General features: G+C 41.7%; 1 protein-coding gene across 2 annotated transcripts in view; it reads left to right on the forward strand.

Annotated features, from left to right (window-relative positions):
- The window catches only part of CSMD1 (CUB and Sushi multiple domains 1), a 949,787-nt gene that overhangs the window by 273,607 nt on the left and 652,443 nt on the right, over positions 1-23,737 (forward strand). For both annotated transcript variants that reach the window (XM_083729648.1, XM_083729649.1), the window contains exon 3: positions 23,177-23,289. In XM_083729648.1, the coding sequence (XP_083585774.1) occupies positions 23,177-23,289 (113 nt within the window). The remainder of the gene's footprint in view (positions 1-23,176; positions 23,290-23,737) is intronic.

Consider the following 23,737-nt stretch of genomic DNA (forward strand, 5'->3'; position numbering starts at 1 on the left):
AGCGGTACCTATTTATCTACTTGCGCTTTGATGTGCTTTTGAACTGCTAGGTTGGCAGGAGCTGGGACTGAGCAACGGGAACTCACCCCATTGCAAGGATTCGAACTGCCGACCTTCTGATCTGCAAGTCCTAGGCTCTGTGGTTTAACCCACAACGCCACCCGCATCCCTATGTCTAAGTTCTTATGTTAGGGGAAAAGCCAGAAGGGGCCACTCCCAGATTCTGCAAGTGACTAAGACAGACATGAACTTTGTGTATCTGCACTGTAAATGCAGTGCCGTGATATGGTGTCAATCCTCAGGGGGAGGCTACGTGAGGCTGGCAGGGCTGCATGGAGAGACAGCTATATCTGTTCCACAAACACACCAGCACAACATGGAAGGGGTTTGGATTGCAGCCTAAACCCCATTGAAGTCAACTGAACTTAAGAGTCTACTGGTACATATCAGTGCCATTGGTTTTCAAGGAAATCCAGTTGTCAGAAATGCATCTGAAAGGAGGAAAGATGCTGGACCACTCCTGCAGAACCCTGGACCAACCCACCATGGATGTACTTCTGCTGGTCTTGACTCTGGGTTTCTGCGTGGGGTGGGGAGGTTAAAAAGGAGGGGGGAAATGCCAGGCTGGTGTAAAGGGTTTTTGGATTATGGAGAAGGGGGCCAGTGTTGAGTTTTTATTTTTATCTGCTAGTAGGCTAGTAGCTTTGTTTATTGTTTGCACATTGCTAATGGGTTTTTTAATAACTGTTATGAGGGCAGATGTTTTCTTTTTCCAAAATGCTGTATGGAATATTAATGTATTCTATGATTCCATGCTTGGAGTATAATAAGTAAATAAATAAAAATATTGCTGAAGGCAGTGCATGTTTTGCTGCCCTTTTCTGTGGCACCCTCGTCTTTATTTCTCAAATCATTCTGCATCCTGGCTGCCCGATAATATTGACATCTATGCATCTAAGCAGAAAGAGCCTTTCGTATAAGTTTGCAATGTAAAAGGGTGCCGTGATTACTGCGGTAAGTCCTGCCAAAATGTATAATGCATGACTGTGGATTGGCAGTGCCTCTGACACTGGAATATGTTCTTCTAGCAAAAGAACAAGCCACAAGGTGTTGATGGTATTGCTCTGACCTTGTCGTTGATTCATGTGGCATTCGACTTCTTTAGGTGTTCCAGGAATAGGATGTTGTTGGTTGCTTTGCACTTAGCTATTCCCTGGATATAGAAAACGTGCATTATTATTTTTTACAAGCTATACAACCAGTTCCTCCTTACCCTTGTACCCTGCAGCACCTCTTCATACAGTTCCAGAGGGATTCCCAATCCTGTGGTGCACATTTTCAGGGGGTGCAGAGACCTGCAAGGAGGAGGAGTAATTGGCAATAATTGCTCCCACTTCTTCCTACAGCAGAATGTCAGGAGATCGAAGCCTATGTGTTTAAATACATAGATTCAAGTACTTAAGCTTGTTGTTCCTTGCCTGTGGGTCAGTATGTTTTCATTCTTCAAAGTTTCATAACAGGTCTGGGCACATTAGCATTGTGTTTAATCTCTTGGGTCTGAAAACTTAGGTTTCTAACTTTCCACAGCAGTCCCTTCAAGTCCCTTATTGTGTTCCTCTAATTACAGCAGTATGGACTTGTTTGCTACAAGAATGATCTTAATCCACTGGAGCATTCAGGGATTATTTGAATACACACTTTCCCTCTAATACTTGATCCTGACACCCTCATACTCCAGTGCATTGTTGAAACATAAAACACCTTAATGGAAGAAGCATGGGATATGGGGGGGTGGGGCGTAGTCACACAAATTCTCCTGTAGATTAGAAGCCTGTGAAATTGTCTTCTATATGCAGAACAAAAAGAAGAAAGAGGTTTTTTGTGTTTTTTAAAATGTTTTTATTAGCAATTTCAACATAACATATCAAAACATATCGTATTATTTTTCCTCTTCTCCCCCCCCCAACCCTCCCCCTGAGACTTCCCTCAGTTCCTCTCTGATTTCTCAACCCATATTATTCTCTGCATGTTATAAAATTATACAAGTCCTCACATTATCTGTCTACCCTATTATCAATCAATAAATTTGTGTATGTTTATTCAAAACCTGCCAAGGAGTCCCATTCATTTTGTTGTCTTTTTAAGTAATTTGTGAAAAGTTCCCATTCTTCTTTAAAGTCACAGTTGTCCTTATCTCACAATTCGTATGTCAGTTTAGCCAGTTCTGCATAGTTCATCAATTTCTCTTCCCACTGTTCTTTTATCAGGGTTTCCTCATTCTTCCATCCTTGTGCTACAAGACTCTTGCCACTGTTGTTGAATACATAAATTCTTTGTTTTCCTTGGCAGGTCTTGTCCTACAATCCCTAACAAAAAAGCTTCTGGTTTTTTAAATGTCCTTTGAAAAAGGTGTTTTTAATAAGAAGTTTAAAGAATGTCTGAATGGAGTGTCAGCTAAGTGTATTTAAATCCAAAAAATCATGCATCTTTAATAAGTCAAGCAATTAACCTCGGGGAGACTGAGATGTCGTTGCTTTATTGACAAAACAAACATGAATGAGGTGCGTTTAAAAATATTTGTATTCAGACAAGAGCTAATTGTTCTCTGGAGAAAGCTCTTTTAGGCTCAGCAAAAGTGACGAGTCATTAATGAGTTCAAATTGTTCAAAACATTGGAATTCTATAAATTTTTGCTTTGATGGTTAATTTGTTCCCTCTTTCTCAGCACTTCTGTTCCAAATATATTGCTTGTGTACATAAATGCATATATGCGCAAAACTAGACCTGTCAGCATTTTGAAGCATTAGGGAGTCTTCCTCTATACCAGCTGTGGGGCTGTAGGATATGGTGGAAACTTCCATATGCCGGTCATTTATGAGGCGCAACACTGGTATGATGCTACACAAGCATTTCTGCTGTGCAGGCACAATTCTGCTGGCAAAGCAGCTGTAAATTTGTCTCTGGATGTAGGAGCTTCTGCCATGTGAGGTCAAAGCTAGACCTCCATGCCTATGATACCTGAGCTGTTCTACCAGAATACGGTTTCTAGTGCAGTCCATTTACTTATATTACTTGTTCTTAAAGCAGTGGCAGGGGAGAGAAATGTCCCATGATGTGTCTGCTTATGACTGAGTGGGCAAGGAACACCTCTGTGGTGTCAACAGGTCCAACATAACTCTTGCTGGCCAGGCACATAAAAGCTCGTGTGAGGTAACATCCCCCTTGACAAGGGTTTGAATTTGCACCTCTGGTTTCCGAATCCTATGTCATGTGCCGCAGGAGTCTGCTGCTGTCAGTGTGCGGTTGTGTCTTCCCTGGTTGCTTATATTTCCCTTTCCTTCCTTGGCAAACAATTCTTTATCCTCCCTCATTGGAACTGGATCCTTGTCTCAAGGAGGATTGTATGTGCAGTGGCGTAGCGTGGGGGGTGCAGGGGGGGCTGGCCGCACCGGGCGCAACATCTGGGGGTTAGGGTTAGGGGGCGCAAATCCACGGGTTAGGGGGTGCAAATTACTTGCCTTGCCCCGGGTGCTGACAACCCACGCTATGCCACTGTGTATGTGTTCTCCCAAGGCAGCTGTTTGGGTACTGAATTTTTCCCCTCTTCCTGGCCTTTGTGTTATAATCAAAAACAGAAGATGCTATGGTATCTGGACCACAAGTTTAGCATGAGTGAACAGAAGGAAATATTTCCAGCTAAGGGTGTACAGGGTTTCAGCCGTAATGTCCTAAGTGCTATCAAATCAAATGTTCAGATACCTGTAGGCAATGTAGAAAAGAAATGCAAAGCCCTTGCAACAGGATATTATTGAGTTTGTTGCAGAAAAATGTGGTGTGGCTTCATTAATTAGTGCCCCTAATAACCCCACATTTCTCTCTCTCTTGATTGCCTTCTCCCTCCTTGCATTTTTGTTCCTCTTCCTTTCGCCTTGCTGAGTCTTCCATTTTGCGCCTCTACCTTCCCCCCACCCTCCTTTCTGGTGTCAGTTGTAATCTCCAGAGGCAACCCTTAAGGGAAATGTTTGTAAAAAAAAAAGAAGCAGCAAAAAGCCTGTCCCTGAAGCCAGAGATAATTCTGGAAGCCTGAGGGCCTGTTATATGTGCACTTAGAATAGGTAATTACAGAGACAAGGCCTGTGATAAGAGTTGCAGAGTGAGTGGTTCAGTATCTTCTTGTCATCCCTGGATGATAAATAAAACTTCGGTTTTAATAAAATGGATCACTGTCATCTCTGAGGAATAATCTGCCTGGCTGAGCTGCTGCAGAGTAGGTTGCAGAGCTACGTAGTATTTGTGAAAACGTGAAACTTTTGAAAACTTTACTCACTATGGTTAAAATCACTGGTTAATATAGATAATCTCTTTCAGTAAGGTATTCAAGGAATAGGGTACTGCAGATGTCTGACTAAGGCTGCAATCATGTACACATTCACTAATGGGAGAGTTCAATTGAATATATCAAGATTTTGCAAAAAATTTAAAAATTAAAATGTAGGATTGCACTGCTGATTCCTTTGAAGAACTTCTTTCACGTAAAGCGCATTCTCCAATTAAATGAGAGTGCGTGTTGCGGTATGGGCCACCAGGCCAGCCCTGTGTTGCCGGGCCGGTTAATGGCTATTGCCTGGTGCATTGATTGGATGACCGGGTTGCTGGGGCAAATTGCATGTAGCAAATTGGTGGGTGGGACCATAGCCTTTAAATATGGGTTTTCCTTTCTCTTTTGCAGAGTGCATCAGATCACCTGCCCGCCCACCCTGTTTTCCGGTTGACCTTGCTATGCCTGTCATGGGGTCATCTGCCGTTGGTGCAGGGGCCTAGTAGGAATTTTTCCATTTGGCTGATTGGCTGGTGCCATTTGGTTTTTGCCTACTACTTAGCAATTCGTCACAACTTGTAAGGTTGCGGTTAGGCATTGGTTTTAATAAGCTGGTGGTGGAGGGGTCAGGATAGGCTGTGCCTGCCCCTCCAATTGTGCTGAAGGGAATTCCGTTAAAGGAATCCTGGGGCTTGACACAATTTTATCCAATCCCTTCCATGGGACCAGGGCCGGCAAGCCTTGGGGAGCTGGTTGGGTGAGCGGCGTGGGACTGACACTCAGCTCAACTGATTCCCAACATTGACTTTCCCTTCAACTGGCTTCCGATCGGAGCTCGGAATGTCAGTTCTGTCCCTGGCGAGGGGACAGATAGTCATAACCAATGTCTAAACAACCACTCACAGATTTTGTATTTTAATAAAGTTGTGACCAAAATAGTGCCCAAAAACCAAAACTAAAATTACGTGTGTTGTGTGAAATTATTTGAGGGGTGGCCTGGGGACCTACACACGCAACACAGAATGCTGCATTAGATAATGCCAGTCAGTCTAGCTTAGTATTGTCAACAATGACTGGCATAAAATCTCAAAGGTTTGAAGCAGGATTGAACCTGGGACCTTTCATGTGCAAAACATGTACTCGTAAGACTGCTCTGGTTGAGATTTTTTTTTGGGGGGTGGGGGTAATCCAGAATGATACAATTGTATCAAAAACTGCCAAGAGCTCAAGAAGAACAAGATGGGTTGGTTTATGGGATCCTCCTAAATTGAGGGTCCTGGTTGCTCTCGGGCCCCTTAAGCCATCCCCATGGGGTGAGTTGTTACTAGGCATGGCCCAAGCCTTGTCAGTTGGGCCCTGGGATCGTGCCTGGCTGTTTGGGCCAATTGAGGCAGGTGGCATGATCCTGGGATCCTATAAATGCGGCAGCGCGACGTGGGTAAGGCACATTAATTTTTTGGTCACATTTCCTCATGAGGCACTTTTGGCACAATAGCATCAACCCAGTTGCAACAAATAATGCCCGGAAGTGGGTAGACTCCAAGGTAGTGCGGAAGGTGTTATCCATGGGTGGCAAGGTGATCCCCCACCCAGGCATTGCATTCTCTAATGCAGCCCTGTTTAGGTCAGATGGAGTGCATTTATCTGACGAAGGTAATGATGTGTGGTTGGCTGAAGTCCGTGATGGCTTAAAGGACTGGTTGCAAGGTGAAGGTAATGGCGGTGAGCGCTAGCCTCATGTGGCAGTTAGGCATTGGTTTATAGAATTGTGGGGGAGGGGAGGTGTGGCCATCACCTGCCCCTCAAGAAATAGGGTATTCCGGTAAAGGAATCTGGGGGTCCTGGATCTCATCCAAAGTCCGCTTGAGGGGCTAGGGCCATGCCAGGACCACAGGAACCCCAACTTCAATCGATCTTCACCGATGTTGCTCCCTCATTTGGTGTTTGCCCTTTCAGACTGCCTGGCAGAGAGGCAGGAGTCAGTTATAGTCCCTGACCAATGCCTAGGCCAATACCACTCAATTTGTTTTGTAATCAATAAAGTTGTGGCCAAAATTCTGCCCAAAAACCTAAACTAAAATTATGTGTCCGTTTGAATATATTTACTGGGGAAGGGCTTGGGGGCCTCGGGGCGCAATCACCCATCTTTCTTCTGACAAATGCCATGAACCAGGGTGACCAGTGTGGTTTCAGTGTGCCATGATCAGACTTGAAGATACATTAAAATGGATCCAAGTAATCTGTCTTTTCCAAGTGTGTCAAGCAGGCATGTAAAAGTTTGATGAATTGAGTAGGTGCTTCTGGTCCATAACTGAGCCCCAATGTTAAGCATTTCTTACCAGAATATAGTAAAGAAGATTCGGCATTTGTTTAATCATAAAGACTACACTATTGGAAGTACAGTTAATGGAGAGCTTTTGACATTTTTGAAGGGCAAGATTTGCATTCTGCCCTTCAAAAAATGTCCTGCCTCCCAAGGGATAAAAACAATCATTTAAAAAATAAATAAAATAAAAACAGCACATCAAAGCAGCATTGATAATGGTCTGGGGGAAATGGAAAAAAACAAGTTGGCATGAAGAGTCCATTAAAAGGGGTCAAAATCTTGAGATATTAATCTGGATGCTAGGTTAATGAAGAACCAGAATGTATTTTAATTATCTATATAGCCAAAGATTTGTCCAGTCATGACCACCATGACTCTTTATACTCTTTTGGTATAAAGTATGGCTAAAAAGGTAATGGAGTAGGTGCCAGGGGAAAATCAGTAGCAACTAGAATAGCTAGATTTAGTTCTTCTAATTCAGGGGGAAGTTTCTACTTATTGCAATGGAACAGAATATCCTAGCTTATGTGTTCGGCTTAGCGAGACACCTACAGACATATCCAGAAGAATGATGAAATATCTAGAAACACCATCCTATAGGTTGCATAGCGATCCTGCAAGAGAAGCACACAAAAATTATAATATTGCACATGCTGAAATCATGAGGCCACTGTTACAAAATCCATTTGGACCGGGTGAAATCTGTAGCTGACTGCCAAGTCCCCATTTCCAAATTCTCTAGTGGGATCTGCTTGGCATTTTCCCTTGAATAGAATCCGCCAGCACATTTCAATAGTAGCCCTAATATATATATATATATATATATATATATATATATATATATATATGCAGGTTTTGGTGTCCTCGGGTGTCTTCCCGTGTAAAAGTTGGGGTGTCTAGGCGACGTTTCGACGAGGTCTCACTCGTCATCTTCAGGCTGGTGCTTTCGGCTTCTTGTTACTGGAACAGAGCGGGATCTCAATGTTTGAGTTCCTATAAATACTGTAGAGGGGGTGTGGTGTCTAGCCTCCAATGTTCTGGGCAGAGAGGAAGTTCCCAGGCTAGTGTGCCTTTTCTTCTTTTGTTCCTTAATTACTTGAGAGATACCTTGAGTGATTTCTTGAGTGATATCCTGAGTACCACTTAGGTGGGTCATTAGGTGTGGATTAGTTGCTAAAGTCTTTGTGTCTTGACCTCTTGAACTTTGTGAAGAGTTTTCCTGAGAAGATGGCTGTATTGCACTTAGTTGTGCTTTGGCTTGGCTTCGTGTATAGGGGCGAGCTGTGGTTTTGTGGCTTGTGTCAGCCAGATCTGTGTAGGGATTGCAGGGGGGTGCAGCATCCGGAGGTGCCACCATGGATTGGCTACTGGATGGTGTCAGTAATTCATCTGTGGAGAGGGTCTGGGTTTGGGTCTGGTGTGGTTGATTGGTGTTGGCGTTCTGTGTGCCTCTGGATCTGGTGTCAGTTTTTGTGGGGAGGGCTAATTTCCAGATGTCTGGCAAGCGGGATGTGTCGTCACGCTTGTTCATGTTGTGAGGGTGTTTCTCTATCTCGATGGCTTCCATGATTATTCTCTTGTGGTGATGTTCCGTGTTAAAGAGCAATTTGGAATCTGCAAAATTAATTTCGTGTCCTGTTTCTTTCATGTGTTGGAAAAGAGAGGAAGTTTTTTCTTCTTTTTTGACGGCATTCTTGTGTTCTGCGATACGTGCATTTATTCGTCTGTTTGTTTGTCCAATGTACGTGGCTGGGCAGACTTTGCAGGGTATTTCATAGATCCCTTTCTTTTCCAACACATGAAAGAAACAGGACACGAAATTAATTTTGCAGATTCCAAATTGCTCTTTAACACGGAACATCACCACAAGAGAATAATCATGGAAGCCATCGAGATAGAGAAACACCCTCACAACATGAACAAGCGTGACGACACATCCCGCTTGCCAGACATCTGGAAATTAGCCCTCCCCACAAAAACTGACACCAGATCCAGAGGCACACAGAACGCCAACACCAATCAACCACACCAGACCCAAACCCAGACCCTCTCCACAGATGAATTACTGACACCATCCAGTAGCCAATCCATGGTGGCACCTCCGGATGCTGCACCCCCCTGCAATCCCTACACAGATCTGGCTGACACAAGCCACAAAACCACAGCTCGCCCCTATACACGAAGCCAAGCCAAAGCACAACTAAGTGCAATACAGCCATCTTCTCAGGAAAACTCTTCACAAAGTTCAAGAGGTCAAGACACAAAGACTTTAGCAACTAATCCACACCTAATGACCCACCTAAGTGGTACTCAGGATATCACTCAAGAAATCACTCAAGGTATCTCTCAAGTAATTAAGGAACAAAAGAAGAAAAGGCACACTAGCCTGGGAACTTCCTCTCTGCCCAGAACATTGGAGGCTAGACACCACACCCCCTCTACAGTATTTATAGGAACTCAAACATTGAGATCCCGCTCTGTTCCAGTAACAAGAAGCCGAAAGCACCAGCCTGAAGATGACGAGTGAGACCTCGTCGAAACGTCGCCTAGACACCCCAACTTTTACACGGGAAGACACCCGAGGACACCAAAACCTGCATTCCTGTACCCGTGAAAATCTACGAAAGCAAATATATATATATATATATATATATATATATATATATATATATATATATATATATAAAATATTATATTAGGGCTACTATTGATATATATATATATATATATATATTTGCTTTCGTAGATTTTCACGGGTACAGGAATGCAGGTTTTGGTGTCCTCGGGTGTCTTCCCGTGTAAAAGTTGGGGTGTCTAGGCGACGTTTCGACGAGGTCTCACTCGTCATCTTCAGGCTGGTGCTTTCGGCTTCTTGTTACTGGAACAGAGCTCTGTTCCAGTAACAAGAAGCCGAAAGCACCAGCCTGAAGATGACGAGTGAGACCTCGTCGAAACGTCGCCTAGACACCCCAACTTTTACACGGGAAGACACCCGAGGACACCAAAACCTGCATATATATATATATATATATATATATACACACACACACACACACACACACCACATTTTACTATTGATATATATATATATCCCACATTTTCTTCTGGATCCCCACCTCTCTTTGGCAAAATTCATAATATAAACTGTTTTAAAAAAAGCAAGATAAACACATTTTGTCAACCTTAAAATATAGGCTCAAGTTATGTATCTGGCCAGAAAGTGTGAATCATAGATTCATATTGCTAATTCAAGAATTTTTTATATCCTTTGGTTCAGAGTTGGATAATATGTCGACTTTTGGGAAGCTTACGGTATTTTTCTGCTTAGCTGCCTGATGCAGACTGAGGGTATGGTGCTCTCTTCTCCTCCGTGATTATTATGCTGTCATACAGCTGCATTGCCCTGCCAAATTCCTATGGCTGTTTTGGGATATATTAAATCATGAGTTTGATTGCTAACTGAACGCTTTTCAACAATTTGCTCTGAAACAGATCATTTTTCTCCTTATCCCATTCGGAAGGATAAGCACTGTGTTTACTTGCGTACATAGAATGGCAATGGTAAGTTTGTAAAGGCAACAGTTTGCAAGATCGTTTTATTTTAACAAAGTGGCATTGTTTGTTTCCTTAGTTGCAATGCTTTTCAAGTAGGAAATGCTATCAGAGGGGGTTTTAGAGTAGCAGGGCTGGTTCGCCCACACTGGAAGCTGCAGGGGGCGCCACAGCAATACTGTGGAATGAAGTGAGAGAGGCAGGGGGCACTGAATTTTAGCGTTCAACAAGGCACCCCTGAAATTTAACAGCCCGAAGACCACCGCTGATGCTATTACATAAAGTGGGTATGGGGGTGAAACATACAGCAGGCTTTCCCAGCTGCATACATGAGTCTTTGGCATGAGTGTTTGATGATAATAGTAATAATACTAACAATCCATTAAATAACAATCCTTGGTTGGCTGGAAGGAACAGGCTGTGTGTTCATTCTAGTTGTGCGTATATGACATTGTGTGAGACAGGCACTACACATGAAGCACATGTATGAATTGGGTCCCATTTGATTTTCTTAAATTATTTTTATATGTACATGCTCTCATAATTAGAATCCCCATATCTGGACCTGGGGAGAGCATGGAACTTACCGTATTTTTTGCTTTATAAGACTCACTTTTTCCCTCCTAAAAAGTAAGGGGAAATGTGTGTGCGTGTTATGGAGGGAATGCAGGCTGCACAGCTATCCCTGAAGCCAGAACAGCAAGAGGGATTCCTGCTTTCACTGCGCAGCGATCCCTCTTGCTGTTCTGGCTTCTGAGATTCAGAATATTTTTTTCTTGTTTTTCTCCTCCAAAAACTAGGTGTGTCTTGTGGTCTGGTGTGTCTTATAGAGCGAAAAATACGGTATATATCCATAACCACAGGCACCATATTCTGAAGCACATTGAGGGGACCCAACCCAATATCCTAACGTTCTGCACCTGGCTCTACATTCAGCCTCAACAAGGGAGGCCTCCAGTCCCCTCCCAAAACAAATTGAGAGGGTCCACAGTGGCTCAGCCCCCAGGAGCCGATGCTTATGTCCATAACCAAAAACTACCTAGGAGATAGTGTCAGATATAACCAAAGTATGGGAAGTGGCTTGTTTTAAGGTAGTTGATGTGCACAGTGAACTATAAATCCCTGAAAATCCTGGGTTCTAATTACATGATGGAGCCCCTCTCCCAATATCTGCATTCAGATATGAAGTCAAGGCCCTTAACACGCTCCCACTGAGGAACAAAGCTTGTGGGTGGTAGCATGGTCAACAGCCGTGTTGGTTATGATATCCAGTTTGTGGAATTTCCTCTTCTCTAGCTGTGTAGTGGCCCCTCATTACAAAATTTTAGGAGTTGCTTTGAAATGTTGTTTGGAGATGTTAGGCTTATGGGACAGAGGAAGCTGTTCATGTTTAATGGAATTGGAATATCCACAATGGTCACTGTTTTTATCTTATGTATTTAATATCAGGTTACAGTTTTAAAACTTTGGTATGTTTAATAGTTTTATTCAATTTGTGTGTGCATATGTGTGCATGTGGATGCACAATATATTTGTAAGAACACCCTGGAATCTCATTCGAACGAAACCAGGTTGAAAATATAAACACCTAAATATTTTAAACATTCTATTTTGATAGTCTTTTAATCGCTCGGCCTTTTGGCTAAGATCAAGTGTAGTAGTCTTTTAATGCACTTTCTACTGTCTAAAAAGTGCTCAGTATAACTTCTATGATCATTGCCTTGTGTGACTGATATTTACCAGTAATTGCCAAATGTAAGATGCTTTCCATAAAAAGTTCCATAGCAGAAACAATTTTCCTTTAACAATTCTGTCATTTCTCTTATTCATCCCCTCCAATATTTATTTTAATACAGATTGCGTATGTTTCATTTGATAGCTCGAAAGCCCCCTTTTGCAATATAATAGTTGTCAGAGTTCCTACAAAATGAAAAAGGTACAATAATGAACACATTTGTGGCACATTTAAGGTCTAACCTTTCTTCTGACATTGCATTATCTTTCTGTAATGCTGCTCTTGAAGTGAAAATAAAAGAGCAATTTGCATCTGAAGTGCACCATCATTCTCCGGCCATTGAAAATGCCAACTCAAAAACCAGATCCGCTTCTTCCTAGCTGTCAGTCAATAACAATTTTAGGCTGCAGTTCTAGACATACTGAATGAGGATCTAGTCCCACTGAACTCAATGGGACTGACTTATGAATAACATGTATATGATTACACAGTATCATAGTTCATATGGACAACCCATATGACAACCACCCATTGGTGTTGATGGTGGGGAGGATATACTGAGCTGAATAAATCTGAATGAAGGGGAGAAAGTACCGAAAACAGTTCAACTATGGCAGCTCTGCAATATCAATAAACAAATTACATGGAAAACTAGTTTTTATTGACTTGGGGCTGGGGAAAGAAGAATTACCAGGAAAAGGAAAAAGAAAACCTATGATAGACAAAGGTATCCTGATGCCCCAGTTACTCAGTTAAAGTTCCATTTATTTCAGGGATATTGACTTCTAAGAAAGTCTGTATGCACATGAGTGTGGGTGAACAAGGGTCAGGCAGAATTAATCCTCCAAATGCACTGTTGCATTTGCAGAAGCAAAAATTATCAATTTTCAGGGTTAGGCTACCAAAAGTTCATAAGTTGTTGCGTGTCGAGGTCCCCAAGCCACCCCCCAAATAACTCACAATGCACACTTAATTTTTGTTTAAGGTTTTTGGCATAATTTTGGCCACAACTTTATTTAAATACAAAACCGTGAGTGGTTGTTTAGGCATTGGTTAAGACTATCTGTCCCCCCGCCTGGGGACAGAACTGACTTCCGGGCACCACCGAAAGACAGTGCGGGGGAAAGCAAGTCGGGGAGAAATGCAGCTGGACCACAGACCCTCAATTCTGATCTGCATGCTCCCTGAAGGCTTGCTGGCCCTAGTCCCATTCCAGGGATTGGACGAAAAGATGGCAAGCCCCAGGATTCCTTTAACGGAATTCCCTTTCCGCAGCAACCATGGAGGGGCAGGCCCAGCCTATCCTAACCCCTCCTCCACCAATTTATAACCAATGCCTAACCGCAACCTTACAAGTTGTGACGATTTGCTACGCAGTAGGCAAAAACCAAATGGCCCAGCCAATCAGCCAGATGGACAAAATTCCTACCAGGCCCCTGCCCCAACGGCAGACAACCCCATGACAGGCATAGCAAGGTCAATGCAACAACCCCTTACTCAAGGGCGGGTGGACGGGTGATCCGTTGCACGCAGCAAAGAGAAAGCTCCAGGCTGCGTGCAGAGTATTTAAACATTTTACCCATCCCACCAAAATTGCAACATAACTTTTACCCCAGCAACCCAGCGAACCAATCATTGCCTCAGGCCATCTTTAGAGACCCTGCCTGGTAACAGAGGGGTGGCTCAGCAAACCCCACCGCAACACGTGCTCTCCATGAAGGAGAACACGCTTTGTGAGGTCTGTTTCCCTAAGCTTTGTTTAACTGTTTATTTCCATTGTAAACTATTTTTTCACTATCAGGCTGTGAGAACCTACTCCCACTGCAAAAAAAAAAAAAAAAAAACCAAAATTTACAAACAGTTAAAGGAAGGGAGCAGCTTAAAGAAAAATAGCCAATGGCAAAACAATTGGCAAGCAGCCCCATGGACCTTACTAAAACAAATAAAAGTGGCTGCCCTTAAAATTGGCCCCATCTTGAACTGAAAAACAAAATACACCATATGTAATCTTATTTTACCAATATGAGACCATATAAAACCATATTTAAATATTTAAACAATAGTTTAACTCAATGTACATTTCTAAATATACTGGATTCTAAATGCACTGGATTCTGGAAAAGATGAACAGCTTTGTACTCTATTGCACAATTCAGAGAAGTGCAGAGTCTAAAGGCTACCCATACATAAAACAATACAGACCATGGATCCATAATATGAACCTATGATGTAAGAGAGGAGTTACTAGAGACATCAACAAATTCAAATCCAGCTTTATGGCAGGATTTACCTGCTTGCTTATGTGTGAATAAAGGTTTTGGAAAACGATCTCTTCTGTCTCTATATAAGGGACAGGCTAGCAAATAATGAGGGTCATCTTCCATCTGTGGTTGACCACAAATACAAAGTGTGTCTGTGTACATGACCTGGTTGCAGTGGCCATCCAAGACTGTGGTGGGCATCACTTGAAAATGCAACTCAATAAAGCCATTTCTTGAGGTTAGTGAGAGTTTGGTCAGTTAACTAGCTCTAAAATGCTCTGTTCTCAAGCGTGCATACGAAGGGGAATTTTTTTGCTGTTTCTAATTAGTCTCCAGGTCCCTTGTGGATTCTATCCAGAGGAGCCAATCCCTTAGATGAAACTTATTCAATTTCAAAGCAGAGCTCAGTTCTAGAAAATAATACCCTAAAACATCTTGACAAGCTGCTTTCCAGAGTTGGTTATCATCCAATTCCATATAGCACAGCACAGGAAAATGTTCAACAGGCATACTACTAGTCTGTCCTTGTCTTAATTGTTGGCCATCCAGGTTCTGTACAAAGAGCTGCTAATATTCCTGATGGCCCAGAGTATAGCTTCCAAAATAAAAAATTCTGCAGAGTTTCCAAAACTTTAATGGAGTTCAGATGAGAGCTCCAGATTTCAACACCATAGAAAATCTGAGTAAGCACTTTGCCACCAAGTTGCTGGAAATGAGAGGTGACTGAGTAGATGAGACCACATTTTATGCCTCTTGGGTTTTGGGACAATAGTAGTAGATGATACCTTTCAACAGCTTTGTCTTATATCTTTCAATTTATTTAGGCAAAATGAAATTAAAGTTACTTAGCTGCGGTAGAATTCAAACCACATTTGCCTCCACATATTGGTTTTGATTGAATTCAGCTAGATGAACCCTGAATACAGCTTTGTTTTTGAAAATGGTACTTGCCAGAAGCACTGTGAGTTTATCTAATTATCGGAGATCTAAAAAGTAGAAGCACAGAGACTATCAGGGGATTTGAACAGATTTTGTCTTCTTGACACTTGTTTTACTTAACATTCTAAGTTTAATCATTGAGGAACATTCTATCATGCCTTTAAACCTGGCAAAATATGATAATTTTCATGCTAAAAGATACACAAGGGAACCAAAAGGTGCATGGAATAAGCAATGAATCCCTAAGCAACATGTTTGGCATATAAACAATTTTAATTTGGGATATGCCTTTATAACTCTACCGAAAAGATGTGCAATGAGCACTTGGGAGTCACCGCTATTAATAAAAAAGTGATGTTGTAACTTGCCATCTGCTCTTATTTTATAAAAATCTCAAGTATGCAGTAATCAAGTAACTTTCAAATGTCTGCTGGGAGCTTAGATTGACTGAGACTTGTGTTTGAAAGGGATTTGGGAGCTGAAATAGAACCAAATGCATGGCCACATTTGAGGCAGAAAAAGCTGCTGAATTTGATATTGTCCCAGATCAGGAAATAGGTTGGAATTTTTGCCTCACTGATTCACCCCTTTGAGGTTGTGTGAATGGCTTAACCAAACCTGAATACTGGAGGGTCTGTTGAGAAAAGTACTCATTTTATCATAACTGGTGGTAATGGTGGTAAAAATGAAGCATGTTTGTGGGGAAGTTATAAAAGGCACTTTATATCGGGGGGGGGGGGGATAGCTCTGCTATTATTATTTGATTGTCCAGATATGGATGTATATCACCAAGAGATTATTATTATTATTATTATTATTATTATTATTATTATAAGCAGTGTGACTGGAAGTAGTCAAAAGGTGAAACCGATTCACTGTTAAACACTGGTATAGCCACTCCAATCTCTAACAAGATTCTGGGGGTTCCAGGTGCTTGCCCAGGGTCATGTTTCCATTGTGAATTCAGGACTTGGTGGAGACTGTAGCATTTCAATATATATGGTTCATTTTACACCTATATACACCAGGCTCTACATGGAGAGGAAGAGAGTCCATAGCATTACATCTCCAGAATACCTCCAATAATAATAATAATAATAATAATAATAATAAATAATAATAATAATTTTATTTATACCCCACCCATCTGTGTGGCTCCCAGTTGCATATTAAAAACACAATATAGCATTAAACATTAAAAACTTCCCTAAACAGGGCTGCCTTCAGATGTCTTTTAAAAATATCATGATTCACAATTATATTGGCAGGCCGTGTCAAAAATTATGAAACCAATATCACAATATGGACTTCAAATCAGTTTTGGACGATATATCAATATATTACCCAGCCCTTGTGCCCACAACAGTTTCTCTTTGCTTCTCTCATAGCTTTAGCAAGCTTAGAGCCAAAGCAGTAGTCAGTTACTGTTCCAGATTCCACCCGCTCGCCCCCCCCCCAAAAAAAAACAACGAATGGGGTTTGAAGCCTGCAAAGTTAATACAAATATGTGGTTGGTGCTTTTTTAAAAAAAATGAGTTCTGTTGTCCTCTTATCGCCACTGTAGTTTTGCCAGCAATTTGCTGTGTAGGCAGAGAAAGTAGGTTTCTTCCTGCTTTACAATTCCGGGTCAGCTCTATGGCTCTAAGAGCAATTGCCTTTTTGGCTTTTAGTGAAGTTTCGAGCTGAGGTTTTTTTACTCTTTCCTCCTAGTACAACTGTGCCATGTGAGGGCAAGGATGCACACTTCCAATCAGTCTGATTCAAAGGTTGCATGTCTGTTGCATCCTCCTTGTTGTTAAGTTGTGGGTGATCTATCAGACGACACAGCGATTTTTCAAACAGCTCTTGTTTATTCACAGGCCAGAACAGAACTGAACTGAAGGGTTCAGCCAGCCTGCTTATATAGAGCTCCACTACAATGCAACTGTAACAACTTTCTGTAACTATCCAATCACTGAACTTCACTTTCAATCCCTTATTTGCATATGTGGACCTGAACTATCTACAGTATCCCCCTGCTGGCCTAGGATGAGAACTTCAGTACATAATACTCCTCACACCGCTCTGCCAGCTCCGCCCCCCCCCAAATGCACCCAGGGCCATTGCCCCACTATCCCTCCCCACACACACTACACCCCTTATAAAGGCTATCTTTGAGGCCAATCTCCCTCGCCCACTTGGAGCTAAGGCCACAGGCAATGAGGGTGATGCAGAAAGTCCACCTACTCACAATTGTGCTGTGGTCTAGGGAAAAGAGCTATGTATACCTCTATTTCCCACAGGCCAGGGATGGTGGGCACTGTAGTGGCTGCAGTTTTTGCCTTACATTAATGTTTGTTCCCACACCAATAGTTGTTTCCTTCTGTGGGTGTTTCATTGGTTTATACTTTAAGTTTAACCTAGTTCAAACCAGCCCTTGTGCCCAAGTCTTTATTTGGCCAAAAAAATTTTAAAAAATTATTTGTTCCAAAGGTGTGAGTAAATTATTTTTTTGACTGCTTCCCTTTGATTTGCTCCAGCAGTATCCCCCATTCGCCCCCATATGAACTGATAAGCCATTTGAAAAATTACCTGAGTTCTTGCCTATTTTTTTCTGGAGGAATTTTCTGATCTAATCTGAGAGGAGCTTTGAGAAGCTAAACCAGCATCTACAAAGGTTTTAATTGAAATTGAGAGCTTTTGAAAGTGAGTACAGTAGCTGTAATCGTAATATTACCCACTTTTGAGAAGGATATATCTGTGCTTCTAAGGCAGAGATAACTAAAATACTATGCAGAATTTCAGATATTTTCAAAATGCAATCCTTCAATTATGCTAGGTGACCTGACAATATTGGGTGACAATTTAAATTAAGGTTTGAATAAAATGTCTTCTAGCACAATGGAAGATGGAATTAATGTTCCCTGCCTTATGAATAAATTCACCTTTCTAATAAGGTTAAATAATTGAATGATTATGGATGTTAATATGACAGAGGAGTCTTTCCAAGAAAATATATTTTCTCCGGGATATATATGACGGTATCTTACTTCTTATTTGAACTATCAAATTCCAAATAAAATAACTTCATTTCCAACAAAAGTTTATTCCCTTACTTTTTTAAAAAAAGTTTACTCTAAAAAATAAGATAGAGGTGAAAGGCTAAAGTTGGAGTTTGCATTCTCATGGATAATAATGGGTTAAAAAACCCATTAAGCACAATATAGCTAGGCTGATCATTTTTATTTCTCATTTCTTTAAAGAGACCACATGCTCATTTCTTCCATTGCTTGATTTTTTGACTGGATCACTTCATTAGACCACTGCTTTATAGTTTCATAATCACATTTGGAAACAGAGAAAGGTTATGGCCTGTACTCATATCTGAAAGAATTAAGTGATGAGATTATGGAAGGGCATATATGATACATACATACATACTTTGGACTTGGCTAAGTGTACCCAAATATGGAAAATAAATTGATAATTGGTGTTAGAAGCAAGACACTGTTCTATAAAGAGCACCTATAAAAGGAGTTTTCCAGAAGAAATACAACTGAATGAGGTGCAAAATGCTTTCAGAATGGAGGTGTGCAACAGGTTTTTTGGGTATGTTCATCCCATTATTTTAGATACTCAGTGCTGTTTTTGCTTTGCTTTCATTGAAACTGGATACATTTTGTAGATTATTTGTTTAACTAAACGTATGTTTCATTTTCATTGGCTACCATTTTTTAAAAAAATTACTGCCAACTTTCAAAAGGTAGTGTACAGGAACTACCCTTAAAGCAGTCACATAGCATTTGAAGTTTACACACTTCATAAAAAAAGTAGTTTGTGTCAAAACAACTTCCGTATTCCTTGAAATCAGATGAAGTAGACATATTGGCTGTTGTTTGTCAATAATACAGGTCTCAATGGCAGACATCATCCTAGAGGTGGAAATATTTACTAAAACAATATAAGATCAAGATATAGTCACCATGGCACTGCATAAATACATCCTGAAATTTAGTGCAGCATGTGTGTGTACGAAATATATCAAGTCAATAGATATTTAAAAATTATACACCTCTCAATATTAGCCACCTGCTGTCTCTTCAAAAATAATCAAGTTACGTGGATAGAAAAATACTAGACTGCTTTGAGAATTTGTAGTCAGTGTTACTGATAATGAACTTTGAGGTCTGTTGGGATGTGCCTTTGAGCACAAACAAAACATCTGGTCATTAAAGGCCTGATATCACAACAAAGAAGACAAAAAGATTCAGACTTTGGCAGGGGTGCCGAGTTGAATTCAAATACCTGGGGGGGGGGGACTCAGGTAAGGCCCAACCTCCAATCACAAGACACACACACAAACCATTTGAATGGGAACACCCATCAAATTTGTAGGAGCCTGGATCTCTCAAAAATTTTATTGAGGGGGGCAAAGGGATTTCGGCCCCTAGTAGTTGGCTCTTACAGTCTTTGGTAATGGTAGCTTATTATGTTAATGCTATAGTGTATAGTTCTGACTCAAGCCTATTATTTCAGGCAGGCATCCCCAAACTCGGCCCTCCAGATGTTTTGGGACTACAATTACCATCCTCTCTAACCACTGGTCCTGTTAGCTAGGGATGCTGGAAGTTGTAGTCCCAAAACAGCTGGGGGGCCGAGTCTGGGGATGCCTGCTTTAAGGCTACTTGTCCTACAACTTTTCTTTGCACAGGTGTGCACTAGTATCACAGTTTGCCAGCAATGTTTGAAAATCATACAAGTGCCTTCTTTGCTACGTGCACACTGTTGGGAAGTCATATGTCAGGGGACTGCCATTGGAACAGGGAAGAAGAAGAAGAGTTTGGATTTGATATCCCGCCTTTCACTCCCTTTAAGGAGTCTCAAAGCGGCTAACATTCTCCTTTCCCTTCCTCCCCCACAACAAACCCTCTGTGAGGTGAGTGGGGCTGAGAGACTTCAAAGAGGTGTGACTGGCCCAAGGTCGCCCAGCAGCTGCATGTGGAGGAGCGGGGAAGTGAACCCGGTTCACCAGATTACAAGCCTACCGCTCTTAACCACTACACCACACTGGCTCTCTAAAGGGGAAGCTGAGGGGGAGTTGGTTTACAGGCAACCTCCGAAAATCTTGCGAAGCAGTTCCTTTTCCTGTGGTGGGGAAAGCCACACCTCCAGTGGAGAAGAGAAGGGACCAGAGGATGCTGCTGGGAGCCTCAGCACCACTCCTGGTCAAGCCGGCCAGGAGGGAAGCATGCCTCTTCCGTCGCCCACCCTGCGCAGACGTGTAAAATAAAATGAAGGAAGGAAAAGGCTGGGGGTGACTAAGCTATTATGTTGGGGGAGGACCCGGAAACAACCACTCCCGGATTCTGCTAGTGATTAAGGCACACATAAACTTGTGGTACTGCACTGTAAATAGTTTTGCACCAAAATAAAAACCAGTAAAAGACAGGTCGGAGCCCTGACTGGTTACTCATGAGCAACCACCATTGCCGTCTGACATCATAATTTCATTTTCACATGGAGTTGATATACATGGGCTTTTCTCTCTAGTAGTGTATACTTCTGTGGAGAATCCAGTATTGTGTGACCCACATTCACTTTCTGCTCCTACCCATGGGGCACATGGGGGACTGCAGGGGTGAGGAGAGGAATGAGAAATCTTGTTATGCAAGCTGAAATATATTCTGCTTATGCATGGAAAACATGGGATAAAACTTTCTGTAAACTACAGTTTTGGAAGAATTTGCTAACAATTATAGTTCAAAAGATTTCTGGAACATACATGTGAATATTTAATGGAATAAGCCATTGTTGGTGACAGGACTGCATGCCTATTCAGTCAGAAGTAAGGTCCTTTATGTTAAATGGAAATTACTCACTGCTAAATGTGCATAGATCTGCAGTCTTTGAGAATTAATCCTCCTTTGCTAGAGGTTGCATACCTTTTGATTTGGGAATGCTGTTGTCTGTGTAGGTGGGTTCCCACGAGGCAAGACACAGTAATAACAGCAAGAACCTTTATTGACCTAACAGAACTAGACAACAGAGGCAAAGCAACTGCTTATATACATTTCTGAAAGCATGGGCCACTCCCACTCCCAACATGATTGGCTATCTAAACTTTCAAGCTGTGAATCATAACTCAGAGTTTAAGGACCAATGACAGAGGCCCAAATCCTGAATTGTTCTGTGATTGGATATCATGTTTCAAATCAGAACACGGGTTCAGAATCCTTAGTCCAGACTCAAGCTCAGGCAAACACAGACCACTGAATACATATCAGGACTTGCCACATGATCTACATAATAATATTTCTTTTACCTCTCTAAGCCACATATTATATATAATGCTCATGAAACCTCCTTAACTGGTTTTGCCGGGCCATCTGTTAGATATTCTGTACCTGTAATTTCTGCATTGCAGCAGGTTGGATGAAACGGCCCATCTAACTCTGCAATTCTATGACACAGTTGACATTAACCACATGGGTGCTTTTGTACATGCTTACCTACACAGACTGTGTGGGCATCTTTCCATATGAGCAGGTTACCATGCGCAGAATCTCCCATGTGTTTCAGAATCACAGCAGCAACTGCACCAACAGCTTAATCTAAAAAAATGGGCAATTATGTTTTCACTAATACCACCTATTTCTAACTTCACAGTTTATTAAGACCGCCCTTTTTAAAGAAAAGTAAGCAAAGAAAAACTATTTGAACATGAATATTTTAAAGCCTTCAGATTTAGTTCTATTGTCACCTTGCACTGTGCATTCAAATAGAGATAGTTTTCTTGCTTGGTTTTTCCAGTCTAGATATAACTCCTGGATTAGGGACAGTTTCACAATATGCCACAATGGAGCAGCTGCCTAAAATGGTCTATGCAAGGCAGTTCCACATACTAAGGAGCCTATGTGCATCCTCACAACTTATCAGGGTTCAGTTTCCTCAGAAAGGTGTATTTAGGATATATGGTTTATTTACACATATATGCAACCTGAGCATATGAACGGGGCTCACAGCATTAACATCCCAAGAGGTTCTTGCTTCTCCCATAGCCACAGTCTTGGATTCCAGCAGAAATCAGGCATGGTTCTTCCTTTTAGCTGCCCAGCCTGCAGCCTGCAGCTTCTCACTTCTAGTTCACACACAACTCAACTCTTGCCTTTGTCTTTCTAACCACCAGTGAGTTGAGGGCGGGAGGCCCACCCATTTTTATCTAGCACAGAGCCACTTCCTTTGTTACCTTAGTGGCCCATACTTAGAGGGTCATTACCAAGAAACTTGCTATTCCAGCAATTTGAATCCTTGCCGGAGCCAAGAATTCAAAGGGACTCAGACATACAGCATAACCGCCCCCTCCTCTCAACTCACAACAACATTTTTGCTACTCTTTTGTGGCATTATTTTATGCACCAGCCGGTCATATTCAGTGCACATGACAAGTGCAAGAAGTGCTGCTTTCAGACCAATGGGTTTCATGTGCTTTGGCACAAAGCTAAACATTTGACAGTGTCACTTTGAGAATAGGGAGCTTCGTCTGCCTGGGTTCGCTCAAGAAGGAATGAAAATGCAAAAACACTATCCAAACAGCAGCACAGGCAGCAAACCAAAGAACAGTGGCTATGGGCAGTTGTGAAAAGTAAAAACAAACCAACAAACCATGATTAATTGTTTGGGGAGAGATGTTGGCTCCATCCCCCAAATCATTTCCAAGGTTAGTATCTAAACCAGTAGTACACTCAAGCCAACCTTAATTTACACGCATAGACACACACGTAGACCTCCCTGTTGGGAAGAGCAGAGCTTAAGTCCTCTTTAATTATAGTCAGGATGAAGGGTGCCCCCCCCCCCCAGCTCAGATGTGAAGTGTGCTATTAAAAAGTTTTCAAAAGATTTAGAAATATCAGTGGAGTACCTCCAGATGCTTTTTCAAGTCTTCAGATATTCATCAAAGAAGAGGCTGCCAATATAAACATTTAAATGATGCTCTTTGGGAGTTTTGTTGTTGTTGTTACAATTAATAACAAATACTGTGATTTCTTTTTGTCCCTTGCATCTTGCAGGCTTTCTGGGTTTCAGCTGCCATCCTCCATAGTGAGCACAGGATCAATTATGACTCTCTGCTTCACTACAGACTTCGCTGTGAGTGCTCAAGGATTCAAGGCGATATATGAAGGTAGGGTTCAATAACTATTTTTGAATGATCTATTGAAGAAACTTGGGAGGAAAAATGTACAGAGTGGTTGGTGAGCCTGTTTTTCCTGTGGATTGACCTGAATCCCAAATTTGAAGGATTATATTTTGTTTATTGGAGTTACCTGTCTTGGTCATATCTGTACTACAATATATTGGAATAACATGGTAAAAATTTGTATTCAGTGAGTGGACTAGACTGGTATTTATTCAAACCCTTGCATGTTTGTTTCACCTTTATCTTTATATGGATTTGGTTTATTGTACATGATGTTTTCTGAATTCTGGAGAACTTGATGGATATGCGTAGACTCCTGAATATGCATTCAAAAGTTGGTGTGTTTTCTAGGCACTGATTAATGTGCTTTTCCAGTAGGATCGGGGAGTAATTCAGATTATTATTTTTAAGATACCACTACTACTATGATGTG

The sequence above is a fragment of the Podarcis gaigeae genome, assembly GCF_964106915.1.
Source record: "Podarcis gaigeae genome assembly, chromosome: 3".
NCBI classification, from domain to species: Eukaryota; Metazoa; Chordata; class Lepidosauria; order Squamata; family Lacertidae; genus Podarcis; species Podarcis gaigeae.